We start from the raw sequence: 21970 nt of genomic DNA, 5'->3' as shown, positions 1-21970 counted from the left end.
ACCCAAGTTAAAAAACTGGAAACCTGTACCTTAAACTTATACAATATTATATGTCAATTGTATCTCAACAAAGCTGGAAAAAAAGAAGAACCCTGGAAACCCAAGCTCCATTTATTTTTATTGAAGTATAATTGCTTTACAATGTTGTGTTAGTTTCTGCTATACAATGAAGTGAATCAGCTATATGTATACATATATCCCCTCCAAGTTCCATTTTTAAATTTTATTCCCTTTGCCTCATTTGTGCACTGCGTTTACACGTTATATTTTTCATCTTTCCTATACGTGCCACCTGTTTATAGAGCTGCTAATGCAATTGTAATTTTAGTTATTAGTAATATTTCTCTTAAATTTCCTGATATCAGCTTGTCTGTTCTTTGATGCTTAGTAGGATCCTCATTTTATCATGCAGATGACACTCTCTGATCTTCCTTATCTCTAGAATGATATGAAATATTTTTTAATTTTTATTTCCTGAATTTGGACTTGTTCTACCTTTTATATTTGGTATTCTATTCATGCAGATATTTTCAATACTAGCGATAGGGTACATGTTAATTTATTTGTTCAACAGATCTGAGTTCTAGTATGTGACAGCAATATTCTAGGCACTAAGAAGGCAGCAGTGAACAAAACAGACAAGAATCTCTGCCCCTATGGAGCTTATATTCCAGGAGAGGGAGAGATAAACAGTGAACATAAAATAAAATAAATAGCATGTCAGAGGGCAGTGAATACTTTGGGGAAAAATAAAGTCTAATTGGGAGATGGGCAGTGCTAGAGGGAGGGATTATGATTTTAAGTAAGGCTTTATATAAAAAAATCAAGGCATAAGTGTGGGCATGGGAGGGGTTTTAATTAGTTATAAAAGCAGCTTTGCTGGGAAGTAAGTTTTGAAGAAAAGGCTTTTGAGGAAGGAAGTTTGAAGAGTTTAGAAAGTCTTCTTTTTCATTATTAATAAACTAAAACACACAGGGACAGCCAAAGAAGCATAATATATCATCCAATTTAAATTATGTTCCCTCTTTCAAAGGTTATTTACCATGTTCTCTTCTCTGAGTCTGTTACAGGCGTCTTTAAGTCTCATAATGAAGAGAAGAATGAGACAAGGCTAAAAATAAGTGAGGATTGTTTACATTGGTAAAAAGAAGGCTGATGTTTGATTTCACAAAGAATATGAGAATCTACTAGGCAAAGGGCGAGGGTGGTTCTTGTGATTCACTGAGCAAAACAAAGCCATGGATTTCATTGAATCTGGAAGATTTTAAGGTCAAATGATATAGAATTTATGCCAGGGAAAACCTTTCCCTGGAGACTTAGTAATAAGATAAAAGGAAAGGCCAGTTTTCTAAAATACTTTGGACCATCAACCCCTGGATTAGAGAGAAATTAAAGGAGAAATGAAAGTAATCGAGCAGAAAGCAAAGCATTCAATAACTATTTTAAGACTAGCACGCACAAAATAAACATGCTATTTCTTTAAAGTTACTAATGCAGAAATAACTGCAAGAAGAATCACTGCTGAGATTTTAAGAGATGGGAAGGCCCAAGGAGATGGGGCACGCAGCCTCTGAAGAGTGATTGTGGGTTTTTTATCCAGTGAGTTAGGGGATTTGACCAAGAGATTCGTTCAGGATTCTTCCTGTTTTCTTAAGATGCCCAAGAAAACCAGGTTAACTTTCCCAGAGCTCCAAACACAAATCTCTGTTTTAGAGACTCAGAAGTGAAACCAAAGTTACCGAGAAGGTCTTTCAAAAAAGGGATGATTAAAACTCCAGCCACCCTGACCCAAATCCCAGTTTTATATCACGGAAATATGATCTAGAGGAGAAAAGCCATTTTGAAACATGTGTGTTATCTCAGCAATACCTTGGCAGTTAATAATCTGCCAGAGAGAAACTTTTACTAATGAATGCATTCACTTTTTTAAATCACCAGAACAAGTTCAGAAATTATATGGAGAGCCTGTGATTTGGGGTTTCAACAAGATAATTAAAAACTGGGGCTACAGTGATAGGAGTCTGTACTTAATATCATAAATGCATAAGAGACTAGAAATGCTATAATATGACTGTTGACTGTCGTGAGCCCTTTGCTGAGGCAGCTGAAATATCACCAGGCTGATTCATGTCCGTGGATGTTTTTGAGCAGCAGCTATAAGCAGCCGCTGTGCTGGACAGTAAGGCTGTAAGGATGAGTGCGATGTTGCGTAGCCAGGAGAAGCTGTTTTAAGTGGGGCTATGTATCATTTTGCTTTTGTTGTCTTCCTTTTACTTTTTAAAAATGTGGTGTTTACACATATACAATGGAATATTATTCAGGCATAAAAAGAAACAAAATTGAGTTATTTGTAGTGAGGTGGATGGACCTAGAGTCTGCCATACTGAGTAAACTAAGTCAGAAAGAGAAAAGTAAATACCATAGGCTAACACATACATATGGAATCTAAAAAAAAAAAAAGGTTCTGAAGAACCTAGGGGCAGGATAGGAATAAAAATGCAGACATAGAGAATGGACTTGAGGACACGGGGAAGGGGAAGTGTAAGCTGGGACAAAGTGAGAGAGTGGCATGGACATATATACACTACCAAATGTAAGGTAGATAGCTAGTGGGAAGCAGCCGCATAGCACAGGGAGATCAGCTCAGTGCTTTGTGACCACCTAGAGGGGTGGGATAGGGAGGGTGGGAGGGAGACGCAAGAGGGAGGAGACATGGGGATATATGTATATGTATAGCTGACTCACTTTGTTATAAAGCAGAAACTAAAACACCATTGTAAAGCAATTACACTCCAATAAAGATGTTAGAAAAAAAAGTGGTGTTTAAACCAGTATTGTAATTTGTTTGCATTTTACTCTGTTGTTCCTTTTCTTGCATCTTTTCCTTCAGCTAAGAGTTGTGGAAACCAGATCTAATCTTCTAATCAGGATTGTTATATAGATTTTATTTTTGGTAGCATAAAATTATTGTTTTATCTCCTAAATTTTAATTCCTTGTTCAGTATTTTTCTCTGGTTTGCCATCCCAAGTTATCCTATTTCATCCTTGTTAATTTTGATCATTCACACAGAACTCCATGTCTCCACTCATGTTGGAAAGTTTTATCCCCCTTCTCCTAACTCCACCTTCTCCCTAACTCCACCTACCTTCAAAATGTAGAACAGGGCTTCCCTGGTGGCACAGTAGTTGAGAGTCCGCCTGCCAATGCAGGGGACACGGGTTTGTGCCCCGGTCCGGGAAGATCCCACATGCCACGGAGCAGCTCGGCCCGTGAGCCATGGCCACTGAGCCTGTGCGTCCGTAACCTGTGCTCTGCAACGGGAGAGGCCACAACAGTGAGAGGCCAGCATACCGCAAAAAAAAAAAAAAAAAAATTGTAGAACAAATCCTGGCTTACTTATGTTGCCTACCTTGGCTTCCTGGTTATTGTTTCTCATGTCTGTATGTTAATTCCTCAACGAGGCAGGAAGCTCATGAGGGTAGGAACCAGACCTCTACTCATTCTCCAGAATGTCTAGCAAAATGTTTTGTACATGGTAAAGCTAGAGAGGGTAAAGTTAACATTTATTTAAGTGCCTAGCAATTACCAGGAATTGTTAAATCTGTATATATTCATATAGGAGATTCACTTCACATTGCCTATTGATATATTAATAGAGTTTAATTCAGCACTATGCTGGCAGGCCATTTTCTAAATGCCAGCAGGAACAGTTGACTAGATTTGCATTTGGATTTTTAGATTTTTCTCCTTTGTATCTATTATTGCCATGCTAGTTTGATGGAAGAGAATTTTTTAAAGTTCAAAATGAAAATATTTGATTCTTCCTATCAGATCTCTTGGCATGAAACTGAGCAAAATAGTACTAGGTATTAAGAAACTAGATGTAATTATTTAAAACTGAGAAATTTCAGAGCAACATGGATGTGTATTTTGAGAATTGTTTTTCATAAGTTTTAAACTTTCATTAAGCTTCTCAAAAAAGTGAAGTTTTCCTCCTAGTGTTATCCTCACAGACAGCATATCATAAAACTCTGTAAGTTGAACGTATCTTTTGAGAATTTTCATCTAGAGAGGAGGCACATAAAGCTGTGACCAAGATGCTGAGGATGGTAGGGTCTTGTTTTTCAGGTGGTTGGCAACACGACCTCCGGAAGCTACAGTTACAGCATCCAGAAGAGTCTGGCTTTCGCGTATGTCCCTGTAGAGCTAAGTAAAGTGGGACAACAAGTGGAAGTTGAATTATTAGGCAAAAATTACTCAGCAACCGTCATACAAGAACCCTTGGTGTTGACGGAACCAATCAGAAACAAGCTTCAGAAAAAAGGTGGAAAGGACAAAATTTGAAAAGACTTTGAGAAGGCAACTGAATTATGGTTGCTATGTGATTGTACTGAAAATGATAACTGATTTGCTGGGGAATAGGGGAAACCAAAAATTTATTTCAAAATCATCAGAATCTTAAAACCATCCTCTTGTTTCCTAAGCAATATAGAATAATGGATGAGTGATTTACATTGTTGTTTCAGATGAAGAAATTTGAAGCTAATGTTTTTACTATTCTATATTGTTGTTTACGAAACTCGGCAAAACATTTAAGTGTTTGCTAACATACCATCATTATTACAACTGAAGTAGAAAACATTATATAATTTTAGAAACATTTGTATGTGGTTCTTGTTAGCTGAAAACAAATTATGTTTTGTTTTGTTTTTTTTACAAATTATGTTTTACATAAAGACAAAAGCAGTATTGTTGATGGATTTACTTCATTGAAAAATACTAGTTGAATAAGGGATCATTTTAATTTTTCATAATATATCTAGGAAGAAAATAGTAAAATTTAATATTGGTATATGTAACATTTTTATTCAATTCCTTGAAATATTTACTTTCTTAATGTCTTCCCTGAAAGCAGTTTTATGGGACGTCATTATTGTCCTTTCAAAGGTTGTTTTAGAAGAGAAATTGCAAAAGAGGACAGTCTTCCAAAGGAAACGGTACTTGTAAACCTTCTGAGATGAAGCCGAAACATAAATTGTGCCAGTACAAACACAGTCTGAATACTGAACACCTCTCTTTGGGAAAGAATTAATGCAAGTTGACATCACATTGTGCCGTTCTGAATATCATTTCACAAACATTTGACAAAGCAGGTCAAACAAGAGCTTTAAGAGCTGACAGGATTGCCCTTAACATTGTGTACAGCAAGGAAAAAAAGCCATTTAGAAATTATTCTTTGATGTACCTCTTGAAATTATTTGGGTTTAGTTGACAGAATAAATCAAATTTTTCATAAAAGGTAGTTTGTCATTTATCATTTGTTCTACACACACACTTGCTGCCTAGGAAAAGTTCAGTAAATAGGTATTAAAGAAGCTGAATGTGAAGCATAATAAGATTCTATAGTTAGAGTAGATTTTAAAATAATTTCTTGACTTGTAAGTTTTGAAAACATGCCAAATTTAAATGTTTTATAAAAGTAATCATGTATCAGAACTCTTCAGCATGCCATTCATTTATCTTTGGTATCTCCTCTTACATGAGAAATGAAGGAAATCTTTTTGGTAACAAACATTTGCTAATTATTAAGAATGTTATCCAGACCCTCTCTCCCAGTTCTGGTATAGGGTATAGGTGCTTTTCATTCTCTGCCTCTCTGTAGCCCAATTGTTAATTGTGTTAAGACTAATGAAAGAATTGAGAAAATATAATGCTACATCAGTGGCACACTTTAATAGTTACCTAAGTTGTAACTTTTCAGTAACTAGTTACTGGAAAATTATTTACATAAAATATTATTATAGCAGACTCTAATCAAAGGAACAGTACTCAGAACTTGTGGAGAAGGCAATTGACAATGCAAAAACAAAATCTAAAGAAATGGTCATTTATTTTAAAAAGTCAAATTTTAAAGAATGCCAGGAGAAACAACAAAAGATGCTGATCTTACATTGCTAGAAGAAATCAGTAAAGCAGTATTTGAATGCCTTCATCTTTTTCACCAATAATTGGGCACTTGTTCTAAAGCAATAGATCAAATAACGTCAAAGTTTGTTACCATTCAGCCACTTTCTCTGATTTTTAGCAGATGAAGAAAAACTTCAGAAGTTTTTACTGTATGTAATAGAAATGTATGATGAATTTTCTGATGAAGATATTTTAGTGGAAACTTTTTAACTATAGACATGTTTGAAAGCCACTATAATTGTTCCCAAAGAACCAAAGGCAGTATTGCAGTTCCTGGAGTTTGTTGTGAAAGATTTTTATGAATTTCTGCCAAACTTGTCATTATGTTAAAGTCCTTTCCTAGTTGTTTTTACATCTGTTGCTCAGGTAAAAGAAACTTTTGAAATTAAAAGCTTAAAAAATGTTCTTCTATCAACTTTGTGCAAAGATAACTGGATAAATCTGCCTATACTGTCTGGTAAATATTAATATGCAAAGAAAAAATTCAGTGAAGTCACTGCAAAGCTTAAAAACAGAAAAGGTTTATTATTCACAGGCAACAGACCACTTTATTACAATAGACCAATTTGTGGGTATAAATATTTTCCTTTTTCAAAACTACTTAATATAATTTAAAAATATTAACCCCTTGCTTTTTCATACTATAACATTTATTTTATTTCTATTTTTCTTATTTATTACTGGCATGACTATATATTCAAAGTTAATAGAAACTTGTCACTCTTTGCATTTCTTTTCTGGTTGTTATTATTTCATTTTGCGATTATTACTAAAAATAATTGTGTCATGTAAAAGGGGCAGAGAATCATTAAAAAGTGGTCATCCAGGGTGGCTTCTTCGCTCACAAGTCTGGCACCTCACTAAGGTTGATGGCAACACCTGGGACTGGCAGGGCACCTCTCTCCATGTGGCCTCACTGTGTGACTAACTTGCCAGGTAGTTCAGAGGAGGGAACTTAACATGGAGAACCAGCGAGGGATGCCAGCTGCCAAGCTGACACTAGGACCATACAGGGAGGGGCTGCTAGTGGGAGCAGGAACCATAGAAGAGATATATCCACACCGGTGAAGATGCTGCCCGAAGCAGACAGAAGGGAAGAAACACCCTGGCTTGTTTCTTCCTTCTACCTTCCAGTCTCTCACAAGTGCCTCCCACTGGATGAACCTAGCTGGGAGCCTGGGATATGTAGTTTGTAGGGTTTGGCCCACCTGTGATACAGAGCAGAGAAAAGAAAGATCATGAAATGGATCGCATCACAAAGGACAATGACTGGCATACAATACCAGCGTTCTGTTCAGCCCTGGCCAAAGGGTCAAGAGGTGCAAACATGGCTACTAGCATGGAAGGAGGTCATGGGATGGGCTAACACATTTAAAAGGGCTACTTACATTATAATTTTTAAAAAGCATGGTGTATGGACTTCCCTGATGGCGCAGTGATTAAGAATCCACCTGCCAATGCAGGGGACATGAGTTCGAGCCCTGGTCCGGGAAGATCCCACATGCCGTGGAGCAACTAAGCCCGTGCGCCACAACTACTGAGCCTGCGCTCTAGAGCCCGCGAGCCACAGCTACTGAGCCCACGTGCCACAACTACTGAAGCCTGCACGCCTAGAGCCTGTGCTCTGCAACAAGAGAAGCCACTGCAATGAGAAGCCTGTGCACCGGAATGAAGAGTAGCCCCCGCTTGCCACAACTAGAGAAAGCTCGCACGCAGCAATGAAGACCCAACACAGCCAAAAAAATAAATAAATAATAAATAAATTTTTTTAAAAAGCATGGTGTATTACAATACACAACGTGCTATTATTTAGGTTCAAATTGGAAAAAATGTAAACATTTAAATTGCATTTATATATTATAGACTATCTCTGGAAGAGTAACACTAGTATTTCTGGGGAGGGGTTGAAATTTACTTTTCACTATATGCCTTTTTAGATTTATTTAAATTATGTACATGTTTCACTTTTTAAAAGACCATATATAGTGCTTTCTTATCTAGTAAAAGTAGGTTCTTATTTTTTGGTCATATAATGTGACCCTCTATTTTTTAATATTCACATTGGTTTGAGATATTTAAGGATGGCTGGAAAGAGTTGGCTTAGAACTGCTTAAGAAATTGGTATACAATATAAAAAAATTCAATACAGATAAAGTGAATGCAATTCAGTTGTTGTATATAATATATATTGTGTGAACACTAAGGCTCAGGCTGGGTGAAAGCTGAGGGTAAGGAAAGAAGATACAAGACAAAATGCAATACTAACATCCTGTTTCTTGATCAGGATGGTGGTTACATGAGTCTGTTCACTTTGTGAGAATTCATTGACCTATGTACACTTCTGTGCACTGTCTTAAGTACACAGAAAATGCTATGTCAAAATCTTTTTTATACAAATGGTACTATTTTCCACTATCTACTCTCATCTAGTTGGTTTTGAGGAGGTAGGAGGTGATAAGCAACGGGCAAGATGAGGGGGTCAAAGGAGTTTCGAGTTGGCTATAGCTGTTTTTAGCCAGGCTCTCAATTTCAGAAATAGGGAGAATTTTCAGAGCTAAAAGAAATCTTTCTTCTTTTTTTAAATTGATCCTTTTCCTCTCAATACACACATGTACACTAACACACAAAACAAAACAAACAATAAACTGAAGGTGCTTCCTAGAGAAAATTACCTTCCTATGTGCTTGGAGACTTGATGATTCTTAATGCCTTGGCAGTAGTTAGCACTGATAGCAGTTAATGCATATAACTGATGCATGTAACTACTGCCAACTTATACACTCATCTCTAAGTCCAGTATATGACCTTACAAGCCTTTAAGAAGACTCTCACCCCCTCACTTAGATATGGTAGAAACAAACCCATCCCAGATCAATTTTCAAAACTAAATATATTTTGAAACTAATCTAATAGCTGACATCTAAAATAACAAAGTATGGCTATTCTTTCTGATATTCAAGTCTATCTCCTTCTGGACTATTCAAAGTAGTATGGGGCAATGAGTAACACCAACCACAATTAACCACATTTCGTTAGTAAACTTTAGTTTTTCTCTCTGAAGAAAGACCTCTTGCCATTCTTATCTCTACCCCAACGGTTAAACCTTTAGAGATAACATATTTAAAATGTTTAGCCTTTGTATACAAAGTTTATCATATTCAAAGGCACTGAAACCAAACAGGTTGAGACAAGCATTGAAACACAGGTATCATGACTTCTGAGCATAGCTTATAGCCAGTTAGCACCATGACAAGCACCTGAGTCTCTGCAAACCAGAGAAATAAAGAAGTACAACAAAAGCATCTATGATTTTCTCAGTGTATGGTCTTCGGGCTTTACAACCATGTTCACTGGGGGATATTTATTCTTAGCACTCTGTTCTAACTTAAAGTGCATTTTACTTTTTGTTTAAATGTAAATTATGTTATTACAAAATTGTTAATAATAATACTATTAGAAACAGATAATATATGCTCAGAGTTTAAAATTTAGGTGTAAGGGATATATTGTGAAAGTCAGTTTCTCTCCTATCCCTGTCTGCAGTCAATCAGCCTATCCAAAGACAACCAATGTTATCATTTCTTCTGTATCCTTCTTGAGATTCTCTGTAAGTATGTAAGCATCTCTCTCTTTCAGTATACGAATATATGTGTGTATATGTACATACATATGTATATATACACACATTTATGCATGTCATTTTAAACAAATGAAAACATACCAAGCATAATGTTCTTTGCCTAACTTAAAAAAATTAACAATATATCTTGAAGATTATTCCATATCATCCTTTTAAAACAATTATTTTGACCAGGCCCCACTATTTACCTTTTTCTAATAAAAAAATAAGGCCAAAATGAATATCTTGATGCATATGATGTTTCTGACACTGAGTGCATCTGAAGGATAAGTTCCTACAACTGGAACTGCAGGACTAAAGTGTATGTGTGTTCTGGTAGATATGCAGAATTCTTCCCCGTAGAGGTTGTGCCACATTTCACTTGTGGTTAGTGTATGAGGGCTTACTTGACCCAAACAGTAAGTTCTCACGAGTGTCAGTGGTATGTTATTGAAGTTGCAACCTGTATTTCTCACTTGAGTGACGTTAACATGTGTTCTCATATATATATATATATATATATATATATATATATATATATTTTTTTTTTTTTTTTTTTTTTTTTTTTTTTTGCGGTATGCCGGCCTCTCACTGTCGTGGCCTCTCTCATTGCGGAGCACAGGCTCCGGACACGCAGGCCCAGCGGCCATGGCTCATGGGCCCAGCTGCTCCGCGGCATGTGGGATCCTCCCAGACCGGGGCACGAACCCGCGTCCCCTGCATCGGCAGGCGGACTCTCAACCACTGCGCCACCAGGGAAGCCCTGTGTTCATATATTTAATAACCACTTATATTTCCTTTTCTGTAAACGATTATGTTCCTATATTTTGCCTATTTAAAAGGGATTGTTGGTCTTTTTCTTACTGATTTTTAGGAGTTAAGAGATTTTTAACGGTAGGTTAAATGGGTTTTGTGTGGGTTAGAATGCAAATCAGGTGTTTCTAATATCTTTTCTATGTAAAACATATATCCCAAGTTCCAAGCACCCCACCTACCAAATAATTAACTTTAATACCAACTTGTGAGTTGTGAGCTGCCTTTCTTTCAGTCCTAATTTTTGCATTTTCAAACTGATTGGAATGCTTTTTATTTTATATTATTTTATGTGATTATATACTGGGAAAACCCTAAAAAAAAATCAATGATTAAACTAAAACAATAAAATAATTATTTGGCAGAATATAAATTACCAAACAGAAATCAGTAGCCATCATGTCCACAAAAAATAACCAGTTAAAAGATAGAGAAAAAGGTAAAGAAAGCCCCATTTCAGTAGCAACAGAGAAGATAAAATACTTAGGAATAAATTTAACAAGAAAAGTACCGGGGGAGACCTTCAAGATGGCAGAGAAATAAGACGTGGAGATCGCCTTCTTCCCCACAAATACATCAGAAATACATCTACGTGTGGAACAACTCCTACAGAACACCTACTAAGCACTGGCAGAAAACGTCAGACTTCCCAAAAGATATATGTTTTTTTCCATTTTCACTTTTTGTGAGTGTGTATGTGTATGCTTCTTTGTGTGATTTTGTCTGTATAGCTTTGCTTTTACCATTTGTCCTACGGTTCTGTCTGTCTGTTTTTGTTTTTGTTTTTAAATACAGTTCTTAGCACTTGTTTTCATTGGTGGATTTGTTTTTTGGTTTGGTTATTCTCTTCTTTCTTTTTTTTATTTTTCTTTTTTTTATTTTTAATAATTAAAATTATTTTATTTTAATAACTTTATTTCTTTTTATGTTCTTTCTTTCTTTCTCCCTTTTCTTCTGAGCCGTGTGGCTGACAGGGTCTTGGTGCTCTGGCTGGGTGTCAGGCCTATGCCTCTGAGGTGGGAGAGCTGAGTTCAGGACATTGATCCACTAGAAACCTCCCAGCTCCACGTAATATCAAATGGCGAAAGCTCTCCCAGAGATTTCCATCTCAACACTAAGACCAAGCTCCACTCAACAACCAGCAAGCTACAGTGCTGAACACCCTGTGCCAAACAACTAGCAAGACAGGAGCAAAACACCCCCCATTAGCAGAGAGGCTGCCTAAAATCATAATAAGGTCACAAACACCACAAAACACAACACTGGACGTGGTCCTGCCCACCAGAAAGACAAGATCCAGCCTCATCCACCAGAACACAGAAACTAGTCCCTTCCACCAGGAAGCCTACACAACCCACTGAACCAACCTTAGCCACTGGGGACAGACACCAAAAACAACAAGAACTACAAACCTGCAGCCTGCGAAAAGGAGACCCCAAACACAGTAAGTTAAGCAAAATGAGAATACAGAGAAACACACAGCAGATGAGGGAGCAAGGGAAAAACCCACCAGACCAAACAAATAAAGAGGAAATAGGCAGTCTACCTGAAAAAGAATTCAGAGTAATGATAGTAAAGATGAGCCAAAATCTTGGAAATAGAATGGAGAAAATACAAGAAACGTTTAACACGGACTAGAAGAACTAAAGAGCAAACAAACAGTGATGAACAACACAATAAATGAAATTAAAAATTCTCTAGAAGGAATCAATAGCAGAATAACTGAGGCAGAAGAACGGATAAGTGACCTGGAAAATAAAATAGTGGAAATAACTACTGCAGAGCACAATAAAGAAAAAAGAATGAAAAGAATTAAGTACAGTCTTAGAGACCTCTGGGACAACATTAAATACACCAACGTTCGAATTGTAGGGGTCCCAGAAGAAGAGAAAAAGAAAGGGACAGAAAATATTTGAAGAGATTATAGTTGAAAACTTCCCTTATATGGGAAAGGAAATAGTCAATCAAGTCCAGGAAGCACAGAGAGTCCCATACAGGATAAATCCAAGAAGAAACACACCAAGACACATATATAAATCAAACTATCAAAAATTAAATACAAAAAAAAAATTAAAAGCAGCAAGGGAAAAACAACAAATAACATACGAGGGAATCCCCATAAGGTTAACAGCTGATCTTTCAGCAGAAACTCTGCAAGCCAGAAGGGAGGGGCAAGACATATTTAAAGTGATGAAAGGGAAAAACCTACAATGAAGATTACTCTACCCAGCAAGGATCTCATTCAGATTCAGTGGAGAAATTAAAACCTTTACAGACAAGCAAAAGCTAAGAGAAATCAGCACCACCAAACCAGCTTTACAACAAAGGCTAAAGGAACTTCTCTAGGCAGGAAACACAAGAGAAGGAAAAGACCTACAGTAACAAACCCCAAACAATTAAGAAAATGGTAATAGGAACATACATATTGACAATTACCTTAAATGTAAATGGATTATAAGCTCCAACCAAAAGACATACACTGGCCCAATGGATACAAAAACAAGACCCATATATATGCTGTCTACAAGAGACCCACTTCAGACTTGGGACACATACAGACTGAAAGTGAGGGGATGGAAAAAGATATTCCATGCAAATGGAAATCAAAAACAGCTGGAGTAGCAATTCTCATATCAGACAAAATAGACTTTAAAATAAAGACTATTAGAAGAGACAAAGAAGGACACTACATAATGATCAAGGGATCAATCCAAGAGCAAGATATAGCAATTGTAAATATTTATGCACCCAAAACAGGAGCACCTCAATACATAAGGCAAATGCTAACAACTTTAATAGGGGAAATTGACAGTAACACAGTAATAGCAGGGGACTTTAACACCCCACTTTCACGAATAGACAGATTATCCAAAACGAAAATAAATAAGGAAACACAAGCTTTAAATAATACATTAAACAAGATGGACTTAATTGATATTCATAGGACATTCCATCCAAAAACAACAGAATACACTTTCTTCTCAAATGCTCATGGAACATTCCCAGGATAGATCATATCTTGGGTCACAAATCAAGCCTTAGTAAATTTAAGAAAATTGAAATTGTATCAAGTATCTTTTCTGACCACAATGCTATGAGACTAGATATCAGTCACAGGAAAAAAATCTGTAAAAAATACAAACACATGGAGGCTAAACAATACACTACTTAATAACCAAGAGATCACTGAAGAAATCAAAGAGGAAGTCAAAAAATACCTAGAAACAAATGACAATGAAAACACAGCAACCCAAACCTATGGGATGTGGCAAAAGCAGTTCTAAGAGAGAAGTTTATAGCAATACAATCCTACCTCACGAAACAAGAAATATCTCAAATAAACAACCTAACCTTACAACCTAAAGCTATTAGAGAAAGAAGAACAAAAATCCCCCAAAGTTAGCCGAAGGAAAGAAATCATAAAGTTCAGATCAGAAATAAATGAAGAACAAATGAAGGAAATGATAGCAAAGATCAATCAAATTAAAATCTGGTTCTTTGAGAAGATAAACAAAATTGATAAACCATTAGCCAGACTCATCAAGAAAAAAAGTGAGAAGACTCAAATCAATAGAATTAGAAATGAAAAAGGAGAAGTAACAACTGACACTGCAGAAATACAAAGGATCATGAGAGATTCCTACAAGCAGCTATATACCAATAAATTGGACAACCTGGAAGAAAAATGGACAAATTCTTAGAAAAGCACAACCTTCCAAGACTGAACCAGGAAGAGATAGAAAATATAAACAGACCAATCACAAGCTTTGAAATTGAGGCTGTGATTAAAAATCTTCCAACAAACAGAAGCCCAGGACCAGATGGCTTCACAGGCAAATTCTATCAAACATTTAGAGAAGAGCTAACAACTATCCTTCTCAAACTCTTTCAAAATATAGCAGAGGGAGGAACACTCCCAAACTCATTCTATGAAGCCACCATCACCCCGATACCAAAACAAGACAAAGATGTCACAAAGAAAGAAAACTATAGGCCAATATCACTGATGAACATAGATGCAAAAATCCTCAACAAAACACTAGCAAACAGAATCCTACAGGACATTAAAAGGATCATACACCATGATCAAGTGGGGTTTATCCCAGGAATGCAAGGATTCTTCAATATATGCAAATCAATCAATGTGATAAACCATATTAACAAATTGAAGGAGAAAAACTGTATGATCAGCTCAATAGATGCAGAAAAAGCTTTCAAAAAAATTCAACACCCATTTATGATAAAAACTCTCCAGAAAGTAGGCATAGAGGGAACTTACCTCAACATAATGAAGGCCATATATGACAAACCGACAGCCAACATCGTTCTCAATGGTGAAAAACTGGGGACTTCCCTGGTGGCGCAGTGGTTGAGAGTCCGCCTGCCGAGGCAGGGGACACGGGTTCGTGCCCCGGTCTGGGAAGATCCCACATGCCGCGGAGCGGCTGGGCCCGTGAGCCATGGCCGCTGGGCCTGCGCGTCCGGAGCCTGTGCTCCGCAACGGGAGAGGCCACAACAGTGAGAGGCCTGCATACCGCAAAAAAAAAAAAAAAAAAAAAATGGTGAAAAACTGAAACCATTTCCGCTAAGATCAGGAACAGGGCAAGGTTGTCCACTCTTACCACTATTATTCAACATAGTTTTGGAAGTCCTAGCCACAGCAATCAGAGAAGAAAAAGAAATAAAAGGAATACAAATTGGAAAAGAAGAAGTAAAACTGTCACTGTTCACAGATGACATGATACTATACATAGAGAATCCTAAAGATGCTACCAGAAAACTACTAGAGCTAATCAATGAATTTGGTAAAGTTGCAGGATACAAAATTAAGGCACAGAAATCTCTTGCATTCCTATACACTAATGATGAAAAATATGAAAGAGAAATTATGGAAACACTCCCATTTACCATTGCAACAAAAAGAATAAAATACCTAGGAATAAACCAACCCAAGGAGACAAAAGACCTGTATGCAGAAAACTATAAGACACTGATGAAAGAAATTAGAGATGATACCAACAGATGGAGAGATATACCATATTCTTGGATTGGAAGAATCAATATTGTGAAAATGACTCTACTACCCAAAGCAATCTACAGATTCAATGCAATCCCTATCAAATTACCAGTGGCATTTTTTACGGAACTAGAACAAAAAATCTTAAAATTCGTATGGAGACACAAAGATCCCGAATAGCCAAAGCAGTTTTGAGGGGAAAAAACAGAGCTGGAGGAATCAGACTCCCTGAATTCAGACTATACTATAAAGCTACAGTAGTCAAGACAATATGGTACTGGCGCAAAAACAGAAACAGAGATCAATGGAACAAGATAGAAAGCCCAGAGATAAACCCACACACCTATGGTCAACTAATCTATGACAAAGGAAGTAAGGATATACAATGGAGAAAAGATAGTCTCTTCAGTAAGTGGTGCTGGGAAAACTGGAAAGCTACATGTAAAAGAATGAAATTAGAACACTCCCTAATACCATACACAAAAATAAACTCAAAATGGATTAGAGACCTAAATGTAAGATTGGACACTATAAAATTCTTAGAGGAAAGTATAGGAAGAACACTCTTTGACATAAATCACCCCAAGATGTTTTTTGATCCACCTCCTAGAGTAATGGAAATAAAAACAAACAAATGGGACCTAATGAAACTTCAAAGCTTTTGCACAGCAAAGGAAACCATAAACAAGACGAAAAGACAACCCTCAGAATGGGAGAAAATATTTGCAAATGAATCAATGGACAAAGGATTAATCTACAAAATATATAAACAGCTCATGCAGCTCAATATGAAAAAAACAAACAACCGAATCCAAAAATGGGCAGAAGACCTAAATAGACATTTCTCTAAAGAAGACACACAGATGGCCAAGAAGCACATGAAAAGCTGCTCGACATCACTCATTATTAGAGAAATGCAAATCAAAACTACAGTGAGGTATCACCTAACACCAGTTAGATGGGCATCATCAGGAAATCTATAAACAACAAATGCTGGAGAGGGTGTGGAGAAAAGGGAACCCTCTTGCACTCTTTGTGGGAATGTAAATTGATACAGCCATTATGGAGAACAGTATGGAGGTTCCTTAAAAAACTAAAAATAGAATTGCCATATGATCCAGCAATCGCGCTACTGGGCATATACCCAGAGAAAACCACAATTCAAACAGACACATGCACCCCAATGTTCATTGCAGCACTATTTACAATAGCCAGGTCATGGAAGCAACCTAAATGCCCATCGATAGATGAATGGATAAAGAAGATGTGGTACATATACACAATGGAATATTACTCAGCCATAAAAAGGAACGAAATTGGGTCATTTGTTGAGACGTGGATGGATCTACAGACTGTCATACAGAGTGATGTAATTCAGAAAGAGAAAAACAAATACTGTATATTAACGCATATATGTGGAACCTAGAAAAATGGTACAGATGAACTGGTTTGCAGGGCAGAAATTGAGACACAGGTGTAGAGAACAAACATATGGACACCAAGGGGGGAAAGCCGAAGGGGGTGGTGGTGGTGGTGTGATGAATTGGGCGATTAGGATTGACATGTATACACTGATGTGTATAAAATTGATGACTAATAAGAACCTGCTGTAAAAATAAATAAATAAAATTCAAAAATTCAAGAAAAAATAATCTGCCTTTTTTTTCCTCTTCTCCAAAGACACAAGATAATTATGATTGTGGGTTTTAAAAGTTCTAATAATTTTTAAAAAAACTCAGTACTTTAAAAAAATAATAAATGCTGGAGAGGGTGTGGAGAAAAGGGAACCCTTTTGCACTGTTGGTGGGAATGTAAATTGATACAGCCACTATGGAGAACAGTATGGAAGTTCCTTAAAAAACTAAAAATAGAACTACCATATGACCCAGCAATCCCACTACTGGACATATACCCTAAGAAAACCATAATTCAAAAAGAGTCATGTACCACTTTTTTCATTGCAGTTCTATTTACAATAGCCAGGACATGGAAGCAACCTAAGTGTCCATCGACAGATGAATGGATAAAGAAGATGTGGTATATATATATATATATATATATATATATATATATATATATACACACAATGGAACATTACTCAGCCATAAAAAGGAACAAAATTGAGTTATTTGTAGTGAAGTGGATGGACCTAGAGACTGTCATACAGAGTGAAGTAAGACAGAGAAAAATAAATACCGTATGCTAACACATATATATGGAATTTAAAAAAAATGGTTCTGAAGAACCTAGGGGCAGGACAGGAATAAACACGCAGACGTAGAGAATGGACTTGAGGACACGGGAAGGGGGAAGTGTAAGCTGGGACAAAGTGAGAGAGTGGCATGAACATATATAAACTACCAAATGTAAAATAGATAGCTACTGGGAAGCCGCATAGGACAGGGAGATCAGCTTGTTGCTTTGTGTCCACCTAGAGGGGTGGGATAGGGAGGGTGGGAGGGAGACGCAAGAGGGAGGAGATATGGGGATATATGTATATGTGTAGCTGGTTCACTTTGTTATAAAGCAGAAACTAACACACCATTGTAAAGCAATTATACTCCAATAAAGATATACTTTTTAAAAAAGTATAAAACTGATATGAGGAAAAATTTAAAACACTTCTAAAAAACACAAAAGTAGACCTTAATAAATGAAAGATACCCTTTCATTTTAGATATGGAACTTCATATCATAAAGATTTCAGTTGTCCCTTAGTTTATAAATTTAATGCAATTCCAATAAAAATACCAATAAACATTTTTGTGGAACTGGACGTGTTTATATTAAAGTTTATATTAAAACATGCAGGAATAGTTAGGAAAATATTAAAAATTAAAAGCTCTGAGGAGTCACTGTCCCTATCACTCATTAAAACACTGTAAAGCCTCTGTAACTGAAATGGTGTGGTACTGAGTCCATGAGTCAACAGGTAGGCCAGTGGAATAGAATAGAATAAAGAGCCCAGAAATAGACCCAAGTATATATGGAAATTAAGCATATGATAAAGGTGGCATCTCATATCACTGGGGCAATGATGGACTTCTTTATGAGTGGAGGTGGGATAACTGAGTAACCATTTGGAAAAAGATAAAATTAGATCCCTATCTCACATCATACACAAAAATAAATGCCAATAGATCAGGGATTTAAATGTAAAAACTGAAACCATACAAGTACTAGAAAGAAAAATATGGGTGAATTTGACTTAAACATTAGTGTAAGGAAAGTCTAACTCAAATCCATATGCAGTACAACAAGAAAATATTGATAAACTTGCTTACATAAAAAATAACTTTGGGGCTTCCCTAGTGGCGCAGTGGTTGAGAGTCTGCCTGCCGATGCAGGAGACACGGGTTCATGCCCCGGTCCGGGAAGATCCCACATGCCACGGAGCGGCTAGGCTTGTGAGTCATGGCCGCTGAGCCTGCGCGTCCGGAGCCTGTGCTCCGCAACGGGAGAGGCCACAACAGTGACAGGCCCGCGTACCGCAAAAAAAACAAAAAAACAAACAAAAAAAACCTTTGGCATGTCAAAAAACACTATAACAAAATATTTGACAATTGACAAACTGGGAGAAAATATTTGTGATATAAATCACAAAGAGGTGATATATCGAATATAGAAAGAACTCTTAAAACTGAGGGGAAAATGACCAAAAACCCAATTGAGAATGACATGGACAATTCAGAAAAATGATGTAAAAATGTCCCTTCAACATATGAAAAGATGTTTAACCTTACTCATAATAAGAGAAATACAAAAAGAAAAACAAACAAAAACTATACTGAAATACCATTTCTCTTATCAGATTGGCAAAAATTAAAAAGCATAGTATTTTTTAATGGCTGGTGATAGTGAAAATTGATACAACCCATACACATATGGAAGAGGGGAAAATAGAATTGGAGGTGTTCACTATGAACTCATGGTTTTATATCTATACATATGTATCTATATAATATGTGTGTTTATATATATAAATAATGTATATGTGTACACATATATCTAGTTTCCATCTTTTTTTAATATATATATATATTTATTTATCTTTGGCTGTGTTGGGTCTTCAGTGCTGCGTGTGAGCTTTCTCTAGTTGCGGTGAGCGGGGGCTACTCTTTGTTGCGGTGCGTGGGCTTCTCATTGCAGTGGCTTCTCTTGTTGCGGAGCATGGGCTCTGGGTGTGCGGGCTTCAGTAGTTGTGGCACGCAGGCTCAGTAGTTGTGGTGCATGGGCTTAGTTGCTCCGCGGCATGTGGGATCATCCCAGACCAGGGCCTGAACCCATGTCCCTTGCATTGGCAGGCAGATTCTTAACCACTGAGCCACCAGGGAAGTCCTAGTTTCCATCTTTAGTGGGAGGTCCTACAAGCAGTGACAGCCCAGTAACAATGAGTACACCTATAGCACAGATCTTGGTTTCTAGAAGCCATCCTCCACTAAAAGGAATCGGGGTTCCTTTGAGAAATGGCTGATTCCAGGGTTAGGGAAGGAAAAGTACAAGATGAATCTAGAATATCTTGTTGTATCAAAAAGTGAGGGGATGGGCTTCCCTGGTGGTGCAGTGGTTGAGAGTCCGCCTGCCGATGCACGGGACACGGGTTCGTGCCGCAGTCCGGGAAGATTCCACATGCCGCGGAGCGGCTGGGCCCATGAGCCATGGCCGCTGAGCCCGCGCGTCCGGAGCCTGTGCTCCGCAGCGGGAGAGGCCACAACAGTGAGAGGCCCGCGTACCGCAAAAAAAAAAAAAAAGAAGTGAGGGAGTACTCAAAGATTAAAGAGGACATGCCAAAAGGATACAAGAGCCAGACTGAAGGGGCTCCCACTGGCCAAATCAGAGAAAAGTTGAGCACTGAAATAAAGTATTATAGCATACTGATTAAAATAATAATCTATGAGTTCAGAGTGATACAAATAAATAAACAAATGGGGAAGAATGCAAAGTTCTTCCTTACAGTAGAAAGACAACTGATAAATTATAGAAAGAATGATAGAATTAGAAAATCACCATTTGGCAATCATCCTAATATTGATTGAAGCAAGAAGCATTAGTTTTAGCAAGTGCTAAAACCAATAAACAAAAGTTTTAGGAATAACAGAATACATACATATTCTCAGAGTATCTCCCCATAAAATAATGATTAATTACAAGGGGAAAATAGTAACTTTACAGGGAGAAATGGTGGCCTTAACAAAGTTATCAAATACTAAAGCAAATCAACATGTGCCTCTTAATATGAAGCATTGAGAAGACAACATCGTTTTTGCAGTATTTCTGCTCAAGCCCATAAGGAAACAACAGACTAACTCCATTTCAGAGATTTTACAATAACTAGCCAGTACGCACATCATGGGTGTTCAATACATAGATAAAAAATAGAATTAATTAGCTTTTTAATTAGCTGATGTGCACATTTCCAGAGCACTAGTTGCATAAGCTTTTATTTGAAAATTCAGGACATGGGAAGGCTCAGTGAAAGTTTAGTAGTTTCTGGAGCAGTTGGTCAAAGGAGGAATTGTTCCTGCAGATTAGCAGCCATTGTTCCGGCAGTTTGATTTCTATCAGGAAGCCTAGAGAGGAACAGTTACGGAGAGAGGGGCGTACAAGTGCCACCGTGGAAAATTCTCAGCCCTATAAGATCTCCTACAGGGTCTTTAAATGGAATTTTCAAGACTTAACCTAATGAGAGTCAAACAGCGCTTCAAAATTTTTCTTTTTACTTTAATGCTAAATTAAAAATTTTTTTCCTGTTAAATTTCATTGATTCCACCAGTGGTGAAAAGTGGATGTAACATAAACTAATCTACTTCATACAAAGAAAAAAAAAATTCTATGTATGTAAGAGGGAAACATTCCACATATTAAAGAATAATTTTCAAAAAAAGATTAAATCGTGACCCTAATACATATATAAAAATGAATACATGTTAAAGATTTTATTTAACATTAATGAGAAAATGGATAAGGTGTTAACACCAGTTCAAAGGACAATCCAAGGACCAGATCAGGAATATTAAGTAAATGTGTAAGTGGAGGCAAAACTTTTTTCCGGAGGTGGTGAGGATGCCATTCCACTGGATAGAATTCATTTGCATCTGTATAAACAAGAATTAGTTTCCATCGCTACCGGTTATCTACAGCCTATAAAGTTGTAAAACGATTCCCATGGAATCAGATGCAGATAACTTGAAAGGATGCTGTGCAAAACTTCTTCCCCTACTACTGTTAACAGTTATTGTGTATCTCCAGACACAGAGTAGGCAGTCTTGATGACAGTGGGAATATACTGGTCATAAGGCTAACTTCAATTCAATGAGCATGTGGCTAAGGGAATTTTTCCTTCCATCCACAGGTTATTTCAGGCAAATTAGATACTATACTTCTTTGGTTCACTATTTGATTCTGGGGGAGCCAGCTCTTAAAGGGCTCATGAACCGGACAAACTAATAAGCTACTCAATGGCCACACAGCACGCCAATCAAGAGCCAGGGCAACCTAAGTAAAACTGCACCTTCAAAAGGGCACCGTGCAGTCGGAGTGTGTATTTGACCCC

At 37.1% G+C, this 21970-nt stretch overlaps 1 protein-coding gene across 13 annotated transcripts in view; it reads left to right on the top strand.

The window, feature by feature from the left end:
- Window positions 1-14777, top strand: part of DMGDH (dimethylglycine dehydrogenase) — a 139963-nt gene extending 125186 nt beyond the window's left edge. For 9 of the 13 annotated variants that reach the window (XM_067731089.1, XM_067731078.1, XM_067731087.1 and 6 more), the window contains one exon: window positions 4115-5299. In XM_067731089.1, coding sequence (XP_067587190.1) covers window positions 4115-4345 — 231 coding nt within the window. In that variant the 3' untranslated portion in view covers window positions 4346-5299. Of the gene's footprint in view, window positions 1-4114; window positions 5300-9511; window positions 11210-11359 lie in introns of those variants that run through there. The other 4 variants (XM_067731079.1, XM_067731085.1, XM_067731084.1 and 1 more) reach the window with 3 other exon arrangements.
- Window positions 14778-21970: the final 7193 nt, after the last annotated feature.

The sequence above is a fragment of the Pseudorca crassidens genome, chromosome 3 (genome assembly GCF_039906515.1).
Source record: "Pseudorca crassidens isolate mPseCra1 chromosome 3, mPseCra1.hap1, whole genome shotgun sequence".
Classification (NCBI taxonomy): domain Eukaryota; kingdom Metazoa; phylum Chordata; class Mammalia; order Artiodactyla; family Delphinidae; genus Pseudorca; species Pseudorca crassidens.
This window is presented reverse-complemented; position numbering and strand designations above follow the sequence as displayed.